At 40.3% G+C, this 15,532-nt stretch overlaps 1 protein-coding gene across 3 annotated transcripts in view; it reads right to left on the bottom strand.

Annotated features, from left to right (window-relative positions):
* Window positions 1-6,724: 6,724 nt before the first annotated feature.
* LOC118392026 (uncharacterized) overlaps window positions 6,725-15,532 on the bottom strand; it is a 56,307-nt gene continuing 47,499 nt past the window's right edge. For 2 of the 3 annotated variants that reach the window (XM_052459714.1, XM_052459715.1), the window contains exon 6: window positions 6,725-7,123. In XM_052459714.1, the coding sequence (XP_052315674.1) occupies window positions 6,986-7,123 (138 nt within the window). In that variant the 3' untranslated portion in view covers window positions 6,725-6,985. Of the gene's footprint in view, window positions 7,124-7,481; window positions 7,517-7,685; window positions 7,818-8,005; window positions 8,357-8,957; window positions 9,306-9,408; window positions 9,529-15,532 lie in introns of those variants that run through there. The other variant, XM_035783640.1, reaches the window with a different exon arrangement.

The following is a 15,532-nucleotide window of genomic DNA, read 5'->3' as shown; positions in this document are numbered from 1 at the left end:
AGCTAGAGTGGCCCCAAGGTACAACTAAGAAACACTACAGAGATATTTGCTGATTTACATTTCAATACATGTAATTTATCTACACAGATACAATGTAGCAAGATTCAAACTTGTATTGAAAGATATGGCAAATCAATATAATCAAAGATATGGCCAACCAATTTTCCTCCTCTTCCATCCTCCTCCACGTTGTCATCTTGAAGCAGCATACACTACATGGGTGTCCAGCTCCTTCTCTCTTCTCTTCTCCATCTTCCTCTTCTTGGAGGTGAAATTCAGGTTGGCATATTTCAATGCATCTGAATCTTGGATCTGTGGATTTGTGAACATCATGAAATAGGCTACTGTTGTCATTTTCACTATTTCTGAATTGCTTATATTTCAGTATTTAATCATACAGCATTTACCTGAGAATTTTGTAGTTGTCTTTGAGAATCACGTTCTGAATATGACATTAAAGAGAGACGAGAGAAAAGATTAACGGATCATTCTATTCCAGTGTACACAGTGACTCTTCACAGGCCACAAATAGTCCGTACACACTGACAGACACACTGACTGTAGTTCACAGGCCACATATAATCATGAAATGACATGATCCTACCTGTGTTTTGTCTTTTTGCATCTTGTATGATCCTGAGGACCAAGATGAGGAAGACTATCAGGAGGACAGCAGTCACAACACCCAGGATATCAACCAGGGGAAGGGGGTACATGATGGGTTCATCATCCTCTCCTACAATACCGATAGTTCCATTACACTACCACCCATCACAACCAGTGGGAAAAGGTTCATTGATCAATCATCCTTTCCTATCAAAACAATTCATTTAGAATCACAAGTATAAAAACTAGAACCATTTGATCTAACAAGTACTAGCTTATATTGAAGATATGGGTTAAAATTGATGTTTGAAATGATTTTCACCATACAATAACAGACTAAGCGTACCTTCAGGACATTTCTCTGGCTCTTTGTCAGAATCCTTGTAACCTTTTGGATGAATAGGAGAGTTGAATATTCCTACCACATAAAGTTGATTGAAAGTTAACTTGTGGTAGTCACAGCTGAGAAATGATTACCTGGAACCATCAGGAAAGTCATGTTGGTGAAGATGAAGTACTGATCGTACATTCCACAGCAGTACAGACCAGAATCAGCTACATTCACCTCTGTGATTTTGAGGAAGATTATTCTATTGCTGATGAACATTTCCATATGGTTGGGCTGAAAACCATTGTGATGCTTGACATATGGCTGAGAGCTGTACATCGGCGCAATGCACAGAGGCTCTGAGACGTTGACTTGTTTGAACCAGGCAACGTGTCCTGGTCCTTTAAGGACATCAGTGCACTGTAGGGTGACATTATCCCCTGGATGGACCACCACTGAGGGTGGCGGAGAGACCAAGATGACAGGGGTCAAACCTGAAGGAGAGAAAACAGATTTAGAAACATAACTTTCTGTGTAATTCTCATGGAATGTATATCTGGTGTGATTGAATAAAAAGCTATTGTTCACACACATACTTTTGCACACTAGACACAGTCACAACTATTTGACAGACCAAATCTATTAAAGTCTGAGATGAAGATAAAGTATCTTACAGAAGCCGTAGAGGACCAGAGCTGATACATATATTTGTGCCATTCTGTGTGTACATCTACACTGCCAGACAATTAAGGAAGGACTGAATCTTCAAAGATGAGAGATGAAAGTAACTTGAAATTATGGGCGGTACATAGTGTGACAACCATATAGCTGCATACACCCCAGATTGATAACAAGCCACGGGTTTTCCACTCTCGCATTTGGTTTGAGAGAGAGAATGCGAAGATATTTAAGTTGTAGACTGCCGTACTGTCGTATATCATTATCATAGAGGTTCCCAGAATATAATATTGTAAATACTCAGAATTGATCAAATTTATTGCAATAGACCAGTTGGTTACACATATTAAAGTAAGTTTGGTGTCCATTTTAAAGTAAGTTTGGTAAGTTTGGTAAGTAAGTTAATGGTGTCCATTTTAAAGTAAGTTTGGATGAAAGCAAATATTTCAAATCTGAATCTGTTTTCTCAATGATGATGCCCAGCATGGTTAGATTGCATAATTACACTACCGGTCAAAGGTTTTAGAATACCTACCCAGTCAAGGGTTTTTCTTTTTTTTAAACTGTTTTCTACATTGTATAATTAGAGTGAAGACATCAAAACTTTTAAATAACACATGTGGAATCATATAGTACCCCAAAAATGTTAAACATGAAAATATATTTTATATTTGAGATTCTTCAAATAGCCACCCTTTGCCTTGATGACAGCTTTGCACACTCTTGGCATGGTCTCGACCAGCTTCACCTGAAATGCTTTTCCAACAGCCTTGAAGGTGTTCCCACATATGCTGACTCATCCCAAACAATCTCAATTTGGTTGAGGTCGGGTGATTGGGGAGGCCAGGTCAACTGATGCAGCACTCCATCACTCTTCGTCTAGGTCAAATAGTCCTTACACAGCCTGGAGGTGTGTTGAGTCATTGTCCTGTTTAATTAAAAAACAAATTATAGTGCCACTAAGCCCAAACCAGATGGGATGGCTTATCGCTGCAGAATGCTGTGGTAGCCATGCTGGTTAAGTGTGCCTTGAATTCTAAATAAATCACAGACAGCATCAGCAGCAAAGCACCCCCACAACATAACTCCACCTCCTCCATGCTTTACGGTGGGAAATCATCCGTTCACCAACGCAGCGTCTCACAAAGACACGGTGGTTGGAACCAAAAATCTCCCATTTGGACTCCAGACCAAAGGGCAAATTTCCACCGGTCTATTGTCCGTTGCTTGTGTTTCTTGGCCCAAGCAAGTCTTTTCATATTGGTGTCCTGTAGTAGTGGTTTCTTTGCAGCAGTTTCCTTGAATAAGGCAATGAAGGCCTGATTCACACAGTCTATTCTGAACACTTGTTGTTAAGATGTGTCTGTTACTTGAACTATGTGAAGCATTTATTTGGGCAAGAATGTCTGAGGCTGGTAACTCTAATGAACTTATCCTCTGCAACAGAGGTAATTCTGGATCTTCCATTCCTGTGGCGGTCCTCATGAGAGCCAGTTTCATCATAGCGCTTGATGGTTTTTGCGACTGCACTTGAAGAAATTAAAAACCCAACAGTCTTGACTTTTGGGCCCAGAGCGTAACCGCTAATAGAAAAACAGATATTATATATGACCTAAAATGCTGAGTCAGGGCTGGTTCCACCCCTCTCAAAAGCCACTTTGGTCCATCTCCTGGTTATCTGCACGGGATGTTTTATCCCAAAACCGTCTTAGTTTCCCAGATGCCAGTGTAGTTGGCGGGGTGCACGCTAATAGCGTTTCAATCGGTGACGTCACTCGCTCTGAGACCTTGAAGTAGTCGCTTTTCTGGAGCAATGGGTAATGATGCTTCGTGGGAGGCAGTTGTTGATGTGTGCAGAGGGTCCCTGGTTCAAGCCCAGGTAGGGGCGATGGGAAGGACAGAAGCTCAACTGTTACACCAGGAAGATGCGCAACGAGAGATCGTTCTAAACTCTTCCAGGCAATATCTATCTAGGGTCACACACACACCACATCCTGTCTATGGAATGCCAGCTTTAGGTTTTTATTGCCAAGTCATTGTCAGCTCACGCTTTCTCTAGCAAAACCCATTAACATGACCATACGCCCAGACTGCAGGAAGCTAGAGTGGAAACCACCATCTCTTTACAGAAACACAGAATTAAACAGAACAGAAATGTCCTACTATTTGTTAAGGAAAAAATCCTTAACTATTAATATCAAATAAATCAGGTGAATATTAATTTTTTCTATCAGACCCCGTGTGAGGACAATACATAATTTTCAGAATTGCATAAAATGTGTGCATCTTTTTTTATCAGCTCTTACACAGTCTTACCCTCAATGCCCAGCTTGGTTCCGTTCACTTGAGTTCCTTCATTTGCTAAAGAGAACCACGCAACATTTAGACATTCTGATGGAAGAAAATTTGAAACACAGTTTTCTACGAAACGTTCTGTTTCTTCACTGATCTTGAATCACGAGATACACACCATTGTCACGCCTTGGTCTTAGTATTTTGTGTTTTCTTTATTTATTTGGTCAGGCCAGGGTGTGACATGGGTTTATTTTGTCTCCCGCTTGTTTAGCGCTGTCGGAGCCTTCCTCCTCTACAGCGCTGCTGGAGTCTCCCGCCTGTTTAGCGCAGCCAGAGCCTTCCTCCTCTCCTGCGCTGCCGGAGCCTCCCGCCTGTTCAGCACTGTCGGAACCTTTCTCCTCTCCTGCGCTGCCGGAGTCTCCCGCCTGTTCAGTGCAGCCAGAGCCTTCCTCCTCCACAGTGCTGCTGGAGTCTCCCGCCTGTTTAGCGCTATCAGAGCCTTCCTCCTCTCCAGCGCTGCCGGAGTCTCCCGCCTGTTTAGCGCTGCCAGAGCCTTCCTTCTCTCCAGCGCTGCCGGAGTCTCCTGCCTGTTCAGAGCCGCCAGTCTGCATGGAGCAGCCAGAGCTGTCAGTCTGCATGGAGTAGCCAGAGGTGCCAGTCTGCATGGAGCAGCCAGAGCTGCCAGTCTGCATGGAGCAGCTTGAGCTGCCAGTCTGCATGGAGCTGCCAGTCTGCATGGATCAGCCAGGGCTGTCAGTCTGCATGGAGCAGCCAGAGCAGCTAGAGCCGCCAGTCAGCCAGGATCCACCAGTAGGTCAGGATCCACCAGTCAGCCATGATCTTCCAGATCCGCCAGTCAGCCAGGATCCGCCAGTCAGCCATGATCTTCCAGATCCACCAGTCAGCCAGGATCCGCCAGTCAGCCAGGATCTTCCAGATCCGCCAGTCAGCCAGGATCCGCCAGTCAGCCAGGATCTGCCAGAACCACCAGCTAGCCAGGATCTGCCAGAGCCAACTACCTGCCTGAGCTTCCTCTCAGTACTGGGCTTCCTCTCAGTACTGGGCTTCCTCTCAGGGCTGAGCTTCCCCTCAGTCCCGAGCTTCGCCTCAGTCCCGAGCTTCCCCTCAGTCCCGAGCTTCTACCTCAGTCCCGAGCTGCCCCTCAGTCCAGTGGGTTCCTTGGTGACCCTCCCCTATACCCGGACCCTCCCCTATGGGTTAAAGTGTGTGGCCGGGAGTCCGCACCTTGGGGGGGGGGTTCTGTCACGCCTTGGTCTTAGTATTTTGTGTTTTCTTTATTTATTTGGTCAGGCCAGGGTTTGACATGGGTTTATTTTGTGGTGTGTTTTTGTATTGGGTTTTTTAGTAGGTATTGGGATTGTGGCTGAGTAGGGTTGTCTAGGAAAGTCTATGGTTGCCTGAGGCGGTTCTTAATCAGAGGCAGTTGATTATCGTTGTCTCTGATTGGGAACCATATTTAGGCAGCCATATTCTTTGAGTGTTTCGTGGGTGATTGTTCCTGTCTCTGTGTTAGTTGTCACCAGATAGGCTGTATAGGTTTTCACATTCCGTTTGTTGTTTTTGTATTGTTCGTGGTTTTTCTTCATTAAAGATGTATCGAACTAACCACGCTGCATTTTGGTCCGACTCTCCTTCGTCGGAAGAAAACCGTAACAACCATCTCCAAAATAGTATTAATTATACAAGAATATTCTACAATGATATGATCCAACATCAGTATGGGCAACATTCCATAGGGTCAAATTAAAACTCAAATTATCCTAATGTAGCTCAAAACGAGATGTATTTATTTGCAAAATCTCTCTGGAATTGCACCGGGAATGTCCCGGTGTGTTTCAGCCATATCCAGGATAGCACTGAGTCTACCGTGGAGAAGCACTCTAGAGTCGCAGATCGCCATATATGCACCGATTCTGTCCGCACAGGCTGTAATATAATGGGATGCATGGTACAATCTGGAACACACAGGAGAGAGGACATAGTTGGAGTGAAAAATATTTCCACGGGTGAGGACTGGCCATCTGGCATTTCGGCCAAATGCCAGATGTGCTGGTACATTTATTGCCTAATGTGCCTGTCTAACTTGTTGTTTTTTTTTGCAAAATGATAATTATCTGGCTAATAATGGGGTCCTCGAAGGAAGAAAAATCTGGATTGTCAGAAATGCCAAAGCCCATTTATGGTCCCAGTCCACCTGTATTTGCCCAAGATGTAAATCTTTCATAGAGAAAGGACTCATGTTTGGCAAATTGACGTAGATGTCAAATTAATTAATTCACATCCTAATTTGCATAAGAGTTACAGTAAAGCCATGTCAATAAGTTAGAGGACAATGTCATTATCTTACAGTAAATACCTACTGAAACAGAGGAGAAATGGACTAGACAGTCTAGATATTCACGCACTGTAAGTACAAGTGAGATGCAGAATCACCATACAGATGAGTAGTGGGGTCATCTTGCAGTCCATCCTGAGTGGTTACTCTCGCCTGCCCTGAACCAAATGGACTGGGGACTGGTGCAGTACTGTGATCAGTAGGAACCTTTTTTCTCTGATTTGTGGGAAAATACAACAAATAACACCCTTCCTGGTAGGTGTGTGAACTGACACTGCACTTCTTACAAAGAGAGCATTTATTGTAAATAATATATATATTATTATTTACAATAAACATATGCAGTATGTGTAGTCAGATATATTCTCATGGTGTGCAAGTACCAGGTCTCTCCTAAATATTTGTGTATGTGGTCGCAGAGATGTTCTGTAGACAGCGTGTATGAAGAGATGTACAGTGTGTATAAATGAATGGTTTATTAGGTTAAAAACAGACAGTCATACAACAAAAACAGGATTCTCTATTAGATTATTTCTTACAAGCTGTCAAAAGTGATGGCTATTTAAGGCTGGACAGGATCATTAAATAAATCTAACATATAGACAATGTTCAAATTGCAGTTTCTTTGTTGTGTGTAAAATGCCATACTAATGTCAGTTACCAAAAGCAGTTTTATTAGGCTACCAATAGTACTTGGAGTCTTGTGACAGTGGTGATATATTTCACTGCTGCTCCAGGTTCCTGACATCAGAGTACACTGCATCCTCTCTGCTGGTCTTCTCTCTCACTGTTCTAGAGGAGGACTTCTTCTTGGGGGTGAAACTGACAGCTGCATAGTTCAACACGTCACTGTCTTGATTCTGAGGGGGGTGGAGCCATGAGGAAATACATTATGATGACAGCATGATCTACTATATAATGTTTCTATTCTCCTCTACAACACTCTACAAAAGACATGACTGTTCAGACTGTACAACCACTACAATGACCTGACAGTCAGTGGAACAGAGACAGACAGACGTTCCATGGAAAAATCAACGATCACAAAGATTAGAAGGCTACATCTAGTACAGTGACTTATAACTTCCAAAAAAGCTTAATAACATAAAAAGCACAAATAAGCTGACTTCTAGCTGTAAGGAAAGTTAAATAGCAGTTGTAAAGAAACACTTGTAAAAATTGAAAATATACTGTATTTATACATTTTGACAAAATTACCTGATTGCCAAACGACTTTGGGACATCTGTCTTCCCTTGAAAGATTGAAATAGAGGAATGCCAGCAATTAATTTGAAGACAATACATTTTTCTGTTTAACCTCGTGTAGTTAGTTAACTATGCTTATAACTTGGAAATTGAAATGATGTTTGCAGAATGTACATTTTATTGACATGAAACATTAGACTTGATATAAAGTAATACCTCTGCTGTCTCTGTTCTGAGTCTTGCACAGCGCCCAGACCAGTAGAAGGGTCACTATCCCCAGAACGATGTTGGAGACGACCAAGGCCACAACAGTAGGACTCAGATGAAATGGAGAATCTTGCTCTGGAACTGTGGAGAATGTACTGGTATTTTGTATTAATTAACCCTTAGTAGTCTGACCATCAAACAATAAAACAATGCACCAATAATCGAATGGTGGTACAGCTCTATCTTGTTGTGACAAAAGTATGTACTTTTTTTAGGTTCATTTTTATGAATATATCATTGTGCTGATTTACAGATTAAATGGGAATTACCTTCAATATCCATATTGGTCCCGTTCCCAAACAGTATGTCCCCACATGAGGCCACAGCACAGTAGTAAGTCCCTGCATCAGAGAGGCTGAGGTTCCTCTTGGGGAGGTTGTAGACACAGCTCTGTGTATGAGACCCAGCCTCAGGGCTCTTCTCACACTGATCACTCCTGTCTCCATGGGTGTAAATGATTCCTGGAAGGGATTCTCCTGAGACATGTCTGAACCAATAGACACTGTGGTCTCCTACACAGGTCTTAGTGTGTATTGTACAGTTCAGAGTCACAGAGTCTCCTAGCTGGACTGACTCAGTAGCAGGCTGCTGTACAACAGTATCACTGTTCAACTGAGCACCTTTGAAATTAATAAATAATTATTCAATATTACATCCACAAATACATTTGTTTTAATTAACCAGCATTTGTTTTCCTCTTACATTAATGTGATTGTTGTGGATTGTCCGAGTAATATAGTAGTTAGATTAAAATGTTTATATGCTTTGCAAGAACAACAATTTTCCTAATAATCCTGTTTACATTGGCAATCAAAATAAAATGTATACCAGAAGGAGCATGTTAATTTTGGAGAGCATATTTCATTCTGTGTTAAGACATAGAAAGTTTGTTGCTACGTGAAAACAACTTTTAAGACACATACATTGTTGTTCCGAACTGACTTTCCTCGTGCTAAAGGGCTAGACGTGCTCGACTGGTGCTAGCACATGCACAGATCAAATACACCGCCAATGAAGGTGATGACATGTCCTAATAACTCTACGGACTTCTCAGATAACCAGGTGTTTTAATCGGCGTGTGCGTACTACGATCACGACCTTACGCCAAGTCAGGTGTCGACATGACTAACACCATTCTCAGCCTTCTGCCATAATCAGTTTAATAACAAATTACTAGTGTGCATGTAAACGTACTTGTTGTAAATACTGTGTTATCATTACCTTTAACCATCAAGGCGGTTCCAGGTCCAAACTCTACAAAGTTTAAGTGCAAAACTCCACAGTAGTATATTCCAATGTCCTCTGGCTTTGTAGCAGATATAGTTAGGTGACATTTTCTTTTTTCTATCAATACACCAAAACGCCCGTTTCTAAAGTTACCAAAATATTGTACATGTTTGTAAAAGATCTCTGCCTTTGCCACACACTGGAGTTTCTTGCCAGTGGTCATCTTGTACCACACCATGTGATCAACATTACTGGTTACATGGCATTCAACTGTCACGTTGTCCCCCAACTTTGCTGCTAGGAATGGAGCAGGCTGAGAAATCTCAGATGATTTAGTCACATCTGAAACAAAATCAGGTATTTCAATTGAGAAAAAGACAGAATACCAAACACTTATTATTGAACCCAGATTGAAACTAGACTTTCTTAGGAATGTGTCACTTACAAGAGTTGCAGAGAAGAAGAAAGACCAAGAGCTCAACCATGTTGTCCTCACCCCTAGCTTTTCTGGTACAGGGGTGATTTGTTAAGTGCATCCTGTACAAAGTCAGACTCACATATCTTATGTCTGATTGGTCAGATCTAGGTGGCATCTGATTGGTCTGTCAGATTTGTATGTTCGGCACATCATCTGATTGGCTGCCGAGTAGGTCATATGTGGAAACAGGAACAGTCTTTCTATGAAGTTTGAATCAGTGTCACTTTGCAAGAATGGATACAAATACAATACAAGACAATCTGAACATATGATGTTTGGATCAGAGGATCACCCATGTTGTGAGTTAGTAAAATCAAAACTACTTAAGGACTTCCCTGTCTTTACTTTGACTTCACAGTTCACCTAGAGGGTAATTTTTTAACAGTTTAATATATCTAAGCATTAACATATAACATGATGAAAAAAAAACTAGAATGTAATAACAAGCTCATGAAGGAAGCAGTGATTTCTGATCAGAAACCTTTATTCAATTAGCATATTTAAGACATTAGAGATACAATGAAAGCCTACTCATCAAATATTCTAATACGAATAGCTTCTCCAGGTTACAAGTAGAGCTATTTCCTATTTTATTTATGTCACACCCTGACCATAGTTTGCTTTGTATGTTTCTATGTTTTGTTTGGTGTGATCTGAGTGGGAATTCTATGTTGTGTGTCTAGTTTGTCTGTTTCTGTGTTTGGCCTGATACGGTTCTCAATCAGAGGCAGGTGTTAGTCATTGTCTCTGATTGGGAACCATATTCAGGTAGCCTGTTTGGTGTTGGGGTTTGTGGGTGATTGTCTCCTGTGTCAGTGTTTGTTCCACACGGGACTGTTTCGGGTTTACACGTTAGTTGTTTTTTGTAGTTTATTCATGTATAGTTTTCTTATTAAAAAAATACATGAATTTCAACCACGCTGCATTTTGGTCCTCTCCTTCGACGGAAGAATCCTATTATTTACATACTAAAAGCAGTTGTTTTACCAGTCATCACAAGGCCTTCAAAGTTATCTCTATTGTATATGGATGTGGTTTCTGTTCAATGTGGTGAGGTTCTTCCCATATCTCACTCCTGCTGAAGGTACCTGACCTCGGAGTACTCTGCATCCTCTCTGCTGGTCTAGGCTCTCTCTCTTCTGGAGGAGGGTCTTTTCTTGGTGGTGAAACTCACAGCTGCATAGTTTACCACATCACTGTCTTGGTTCTGTGTGAGAGAGGTGGAGCCATAACAAGACATTATACTGGTCACATCTACTAGATAAACCCATTTGAGATGGAGGAAAAAAGAGATACAACAAAGAGTTTACCTGATTGACTGATGGGGTTGGTGATCTATCAGTTTCATCTTCAAATTAAAAACAAGTAGATAAAAACCTGTTACATATACAAGATATCTCGCTGAAACAATCAATATGGCTTGGACATCGTAAAAAACTATAGTCCATGAAAAATCCCACAGCAGAATATTACTGTAACTAGTCATATGCAGGACACATGCAAAACAACAGCAAGGATATTAGTGTAACTAGTCATATGCAGGACACATGCAAAACAACAGCAAGGATATTAGTGTAACTAGTCATATGCTGGACACATGCAAAACAACAGCAAGGATATTAGTGTAACTAGTCATATGCAGGAAACATGCAAAACAACAGCAAGGATATTAGTGTAACTAGTCATATGCAGGAAACATGCAAAACAACAGCAAGGATATTAGTGTAACTAGTCATATGCAGGAAACATGCAAAACAACAGTAAGGATATTAGTGTAACTAGTCATATGCAGGACACATGCAAAACAACAGCAAGGATATTAGTGTAACTAGTCATATGCAGGAAACATGCAAAACAACAGCAAGGATATTAGTGTAACTAGTCATATGCAGGACACATGCAAAACACAGCAAGGATATTAGTGTAACTAGTCATATGAAGGAAACATGCAAAACAACAGCAAGGATATTAGTGTAACTAGTCATATGCTGGAAACATGCAAAACACAGCAAGGATATTAGTGTAACTAGTCATATGCAGGAAACATGCAAAACAACAGTAAGGATATTAGTGTAACTAGTCATATGCAGGACACATGCAAAACAACAGCAAGGATATTAGTGTAACTAGTCATATGCAGGAAACATGCAAAACAACAGCAAGGATATTAGTGTAACTAGTCATATGCAGGACACATGCAAAACACAGCAAGGATATTAGTGTAACTAGTCATATGAAGGAAACATGCAAAACAACAGCAAGGATATTAGTGTAACTAGTCATATGCTGGAAACATGCAAAACACAGCAAGGATATTAGTGTAACTAGTCATATGCAGGACACATGCAAAACAACAGTAAGGATATTAGTGTAACTAGTCATATGCAGGAAACATGCAAAACAACAGTAAGGATATTAGTGTAACTAGTCATATGCAGGAAACATGCAAAACAACAGTAAGGATATTAGTGTAACTAGTCATATGCAGGACACATGCAAAACAACAGCAAGGATATTAGTGTAACTAGTCATATGCAGGAAACATGCAAAACAACAGCAAGGATATTAGTGTAACTAGTCATATGCAGGACACATGCACAGCAAGGATATTAGTGTAACTAGTCATATGCAGGAAACATGCAAAACAACAGCAAGGATATTAGTGTAACTAGTCATATGCTGGAAACATGCAAAACAACAGCAAGGATATTAGTGTAACTAGTCATATGCTGGAAACATGCAAAACACAGCAAGGATATTAGTGTAACTAGTCATATGCTGGAAACATGCAAAACAACAGCAAGGATATTAGTGTAACTAGTCATATGCAGGACACATGCAAAACAACAGCAAGGATATTAGTGTAACTAGTCATATGCAGGACACATGCAAAACAACAGCAAGGATATTAGTGTAACTAGTCATATGCTGGAAACATGCAAAACAACAGCAAGGATATTAGTGTAACTAGTCATATGCTGGAAACATGCAAAACAACAGCAAGGATATTAGTGTAACTAGTCATATGCTGGAAACATGCAAAACACAGCAAGGATATTAGTGTAACTAGTCATATGCTGGAAACATGCAAAACAACAGCAAGGATATTAGTGTAACTAGTCATATGCAGGACACATGCAAAACAACAGCAAGGATATTAGTGTAACTAGTCATATGCTGGAAACATGCAAAACACAGCAAGGATATTAGTGTAACTAGTCATATGCTGGAAACATGCAAAACAACAGCAAGGATATTAGTGTAACTAGTCATATGCTGGAAACATGCAAAACACAGCAAGGATATTAGTGTAACTAGTCATATGCTGGAAACATGCAAAACAACAGCAAGGATATTAGTGTAACTAGTCATATGCAGGAAACATGCAAAACAACAGCAAGGATATTAGTGTAACTAGTCATATGCTGGACACATGCAAAACAACAGCAAGGATATTAGTGTAACTAGTCATATGCTGGAAACATGCAAAACACAGCAAGGATATTAGTGTAACTAGTCATATGCTGGAAACATGCAAAACACAGCAAGGATATTAGTGTAACTAGTCATATGCAGGACACATGCAAAACAACAGCAAGGATATTAGTGTAACTAGTCATATGCAGGACACATGCAAAACAACAGCAAGGATATTAGTGTAACTAGTCATATGCTGGAAACATGCAAAACACAGCAAGGATATTAGTGTAACTAGTCATATGCTGGAAACATGCAAAACAACAGCAAGGATATTAGTGTAACTAGTCATATGCTGGAAACATGCAAAACAACAGCAAGGATATTAGTGTAACTAGTCATATGCTGGAAACATGCAAAACAACAGCAAGGATATTAGTGTAACTAGTCATATGCTGGAAACATGCAAAACAACAGCAAGTATATTAGTGTAACTAGTCATATGCTGGAAACATGCAAAACAACAGCAAGTATATTAGTGTAACTAGTCATATGCAGGAAACATGCAAAACAACAGCAAGGATATTACTGTAACTAGTCATATGCTGGACACATGCAAAACAACAGTAAGCCTGACTCTACCTTCAGGCCCTCTGGTCCTTTCCTTGCATATCCAACATGTCAGTAGAATGACGACAATCACAAACACAATGCTTGATGTGACCAGTGCAAGAGCAGTGGGAGTCAGGGGGAAATCATACTCTGAAACCAAAGAATTACATGATTTATTATGCTCAGCATCTAGCAATACAACCTTAAATTAATATAATAATCATTTCGTCAGGTAAAAGCCTTTACTAAGGATCTGACCCTTTTCTCAATTTTAGCCTAAAATGACATTCCCAAATTAGTTTCTGTGAAAAACGAAGTGAAAGAAATGACCTTCAACGTCCAGCTTGGTCCAGTTCCCAAACAGTATCTCCCAACATGAGGCCACAGCACAGTAGTAAGTCCCAGCATCAGAGAGGCTGAGGTTCCTCTTGGGGAGGTTGTAGACACAGCTCTGTGTAGGAGACCCAGCCTTAGGGCTCTTCTCACACTGATCACTCCTGTTTCCATGGGTGTAAATGATTCCTGTATGGGATTCTCCTGAGCCATGTCTGATCCAATAGACACAGTGTGTATTGTACAGTTCAGAGTCACAGAGTCTCCTGGCTGGACTGACTCCGACACAGGTTGCTGTATAACAGTCTTTCTCTTTAAAGTTGTGTCTGATAACAAAGTTAAATAACAGATCAAATGTGATAAAATAACAATTTACAAATATTCGGAGAACATACTGTATGTGAAGTAGATCCCAATGTCCTCTTGCTTTGTGTCAGAAACATTGAGGTGAAATGTGTTTTTGCCAGCCAGCACAGAGAATCACCCATCATCAAATTCATTGTAGAATGGTACATCACTCTGGTACTTTGAAGATTTAGCAATGTATTGAAGCACCATGTCAGTGGTGAGTTTGTACCATACCATGTAGTTGATGTTCTCACTGGTCATGTGGCAATCAATAGTCACATTGCCTCCTTCTGGAAAGAAGCAGGCTGAGCAATTATTTGTGTTTTAGATACTCCTGAATTATAATAATAAATGTACCATGTTGAAAGCACATGCACCAAATATAGTAAGAACCTGTAATGTATGTTTAACAGTTATAAGATTAGTAAATTGAGATAGATGTAACTTACAAGCTTTCCAGATGAAAAAAAAGATGAAATAGAGAGTTTGTTCATCTGGCTTGTTCCTTCAAGTGATGATATTGACCTGTGTGAAATGCAGTCTCTCTACAGAAGAGAATGGAAACTTGTGTTTGCTTTCATTGGTTGATCTCCGGTACCATCTGATCTGGATGTTCAGATTTGATTGATTGGCCCGGTAGGTCATGAATGCAACAAACACTGTGCATTCATGTTGTTGTACAGCTTGAACATGTGTTACAACTTTATCACATTGCAAGTTTGAATATGTCAATTTTTTCTTGTATTCTTAAGCTGAAAGAAAGAAAGAAAGAAAGAAAGAAAGAAAGAAAGAGCAGAGAAAGAGCGAAAGACAAAAAGAGAAGAGAAGGACATAGAGAGAGAGAGAAAGACAGAGAAAAAGAGAGAGAAAAATAGAGAAAAATAAAGAGAGAGTGAGAGACACTTACTCCCCTCAGATTACACAGATCCACAATGAAGAGGTGTGCTTTTTCCGTAAAGTTTTAAAGTTTCATGTATAACACTTGTATCTTCTATCAATGTTTATTATGAGTATTTCTGTAAATTGATGTGGCTCTCTGGAAAATCACCGGATGTTTTGGAGGCAAAACATTACAGAACATAACGCGCCAATGTAAACTAAGATTTTTGGATATAAATATGAACTGTATCAAACAAAACATACATGTATTGTGAAACATGAAGTCCTATGAGTGTCATCTGATGAAGATCATCAAAGGTTAGTGCTTAATTTTATCTCTATTTCTGCTTTTTGTGACTTCTCTCTTTGGCTGGAAAAAATGGCTGTGTTTTTCTGTGACTTGGTACTGACCTAACATAATCAGATGGTTTGCTTTCTTCGTAAAGCCTTTTTGAAATCGGACACTGTGGTGGGATTAACAACAAGCTTATCTTTAAAATGG

This window comes from Oncorhynchus keta, chromosome 13, assembly GCF_023373465.1.
Source record: "Oncorhynchus keta strain PuntledgeMale-10-30-2019 chromosome 13, Oket_V2, whole genome shotgun sequence".
NCBI lineage: Eukaryota > Metazoa > Chordata > Actinopteri > Salmoniformes > Salmonidae > Oncorhynchus > Oncorhynchus keta.
This window is presented reverse-complemented; position numbering and strand designations above follow the sequence as displayed.